Here is a 1,907-nt window from a genome sequence, read left to right as displayed (position 1 = left end):
AGCAATATTTTTGTGTGTACTTGTACTTCAGCACAGTCACAAATGTATGTTTTAGACACTAGGACTGAACCCGACAGTTAAACTGAACATTGTGCAAAAATAATTTCTACAGTTCACCACATGCTGAATGGAAATTCACCTAATATCACAAACACATTCCTTATTTGGATGACTAGTCATTAAAGTTAGGAGGATGTCACGGCCCTGCGAGAGGTCCCAGGTGCAAATCCCGGACGAGCCCCCACTGTTTGTTACTCCATCTCATCTCCCTGTTTTGTTGCGGCTTTGAGCCAGCCATAACAGAGGAAAATAGAAACATATCCAAACCAAATCCACTTCTAAATGCTATGAGAAAAGCTGTAGACACAGACTTAAAACACATCTATATTTTCTGCTACACAAAGAAATTAGGAAATGCACTGTACTTTTAGACACCATTTAAAAAGTAAGATTTCTCACATCAGTGCCTATAAAATGTAAAGTTCTTGTAACACAAACTCCAATTAACCCTAACACTTTTTGTCTGCTTAACATAATCTGGAGTTGTATTTTAAAGATTTTTTTACCAAGGTAGTTCAACAAAACATTGCATTAACTTTGTAGTTATTCTGAACATTAGTTTGCCTCTTTCTTAGAATGTGATAACTCCATCCCAGGAGATATTCCAGGCAGGCACACCTTGCAGCCAATGAACATGAGGAATGCTCTTCGAAAGCAGCGGTTAAAATAAACATACAAGAAGGGATTAAGTGATGAATTGATGTATCCTAACCACAGGAAAACATCCCAGACAACAACCTCAGTGCTATAATTGATGAACGGATCCATAATGTTGATTGTAAAAAAGGGCATCCAGAAGATAAGGAAAACTCCCATGATAATGCCTAAAGTTTTTGCTGCCTTGCCTTCCCTCTTCATAGTGTTGCGGTGTCGTTTCTTCTTGCTCGAGTCTTTGCCCACTCCAGCAGCCATTTGACTTTCCATGGCGTTGATCTGCTGGGCCTGCCGTTTCGCAGCTTTGAAGATCTTCCAGTAGGCCACGAGCATGACAGCCATGGGCAAGTAAAAGGCTACTAATGAGGCCATGACGGCGTAAATGCGACTGACCAAAAATACACACATGTCTTCAGGAATTGGTATGTCTATGTCAGCAATGTGAAGGTCTAGCATTATGGGACCAAAGGAGATGAGCATAGGTACAGCCCAACAAACAGCAATGAGCAGAGCTACTCGATTGGGGGACATCTTCAAGGAGTAAACCAGCGGATTGCAAACGGCATAATACCGGTCAAAGGCAATGCAGCTGAGGTGGAATATGGAGGCAGTGCAGAGCATGACATCCAGGCTGGAGTGAAGCTTGCAAAACAGGGAGCCAAAGTACCAGCATCCCTCCACAGTTCGGATCATACTGTAAGGCATCACCAACAGGCCAACCAGGCAGTCAGCCACGGCAAGGGACATGACAAAACAATTTGTCGGAGACTGCAGCTGCTTGAAGTAGGCGATGGACAAAACAACCAGGAAGTTGCCCACCACAGTGGACACTATGCCAGCTGAGAGGAAGGTGTACAGAAAAATGTGTGACACTTGGTTCCTCAATGTAGCACAGGACATTTCTGTCTGAAGAGATGTGTTAGCTTCTCTAGTCCATTCCAGGCTGATGTTATCCATGTTGTTATCAGACCTGTCAAAACACACAGTTGGAAAAAACAGCTATGATACTGGTTTCACTCCACAATGGAATACTGGTAAAAACACAGAAATTTATATTAGGCTGATGTTTCACATAAAAGTATCTTACATTGTTTGCAATTCTCTAAAGCTTAATAGGTTTATGTTTAATAAATCACCAAAAAAGACCTGAAAAAAAAAAAAACGTTTTGTAGCAAAGTATCTTTAACTTTATA

General features: G+C 41.4%; 1 protein-coding gene across 1 annotated transcript in view; it reads right to left on the bottom strand.

Moving 5' to 3' along the window:
• Positions 1–254: 254 nt before the first annotated feature.
• The window catches only part of LOC106517147 (5-hydroxytryptamine receptor 4), a 5,149-nt gene continuing 3,496 nt past the window's right edge, over positions 255–1,907 (bottom strand). The window contains exon 4 of the mRNA XM_014007861.1: positions 255–1,684. Within this exon, the coding sequence (XP_013863315.1) occupies positions 616–1,671 (1,056 nt within the window). The 5' untranslated portion in view covers positions 1,672–1,684 and the 3' untranslated portion in view covers positions 255–615. The remainder of the gene's footprint in view (positions 1,685–1,907) is intronic.

The sequence above is a fragment of the Austrofundulus limnaeus genome, unplaced genomic scaffold, assembly GCF_001266775.1.
Source record: "Austrofundulus limnaeus strain Quisiro unplaced genomic scaffold, Austrofundulus_limnaeus-1.0 Scaffold45, whole genome shotgun sequence".
Classification (NCBI taxonomy): domain Eukaryota; kingdom Metazoa; phylum Chordata; class Actinopteri; order Cyprinodontiformes; family Rivulidae; genus Austrofundulus; species Austrofundulus limnaeus.
The sequence above is the reverse complement of the archived record's forward strand: the minus strand, read 5'-3'. Positions and strand labels throughout refer to the sequence as shown.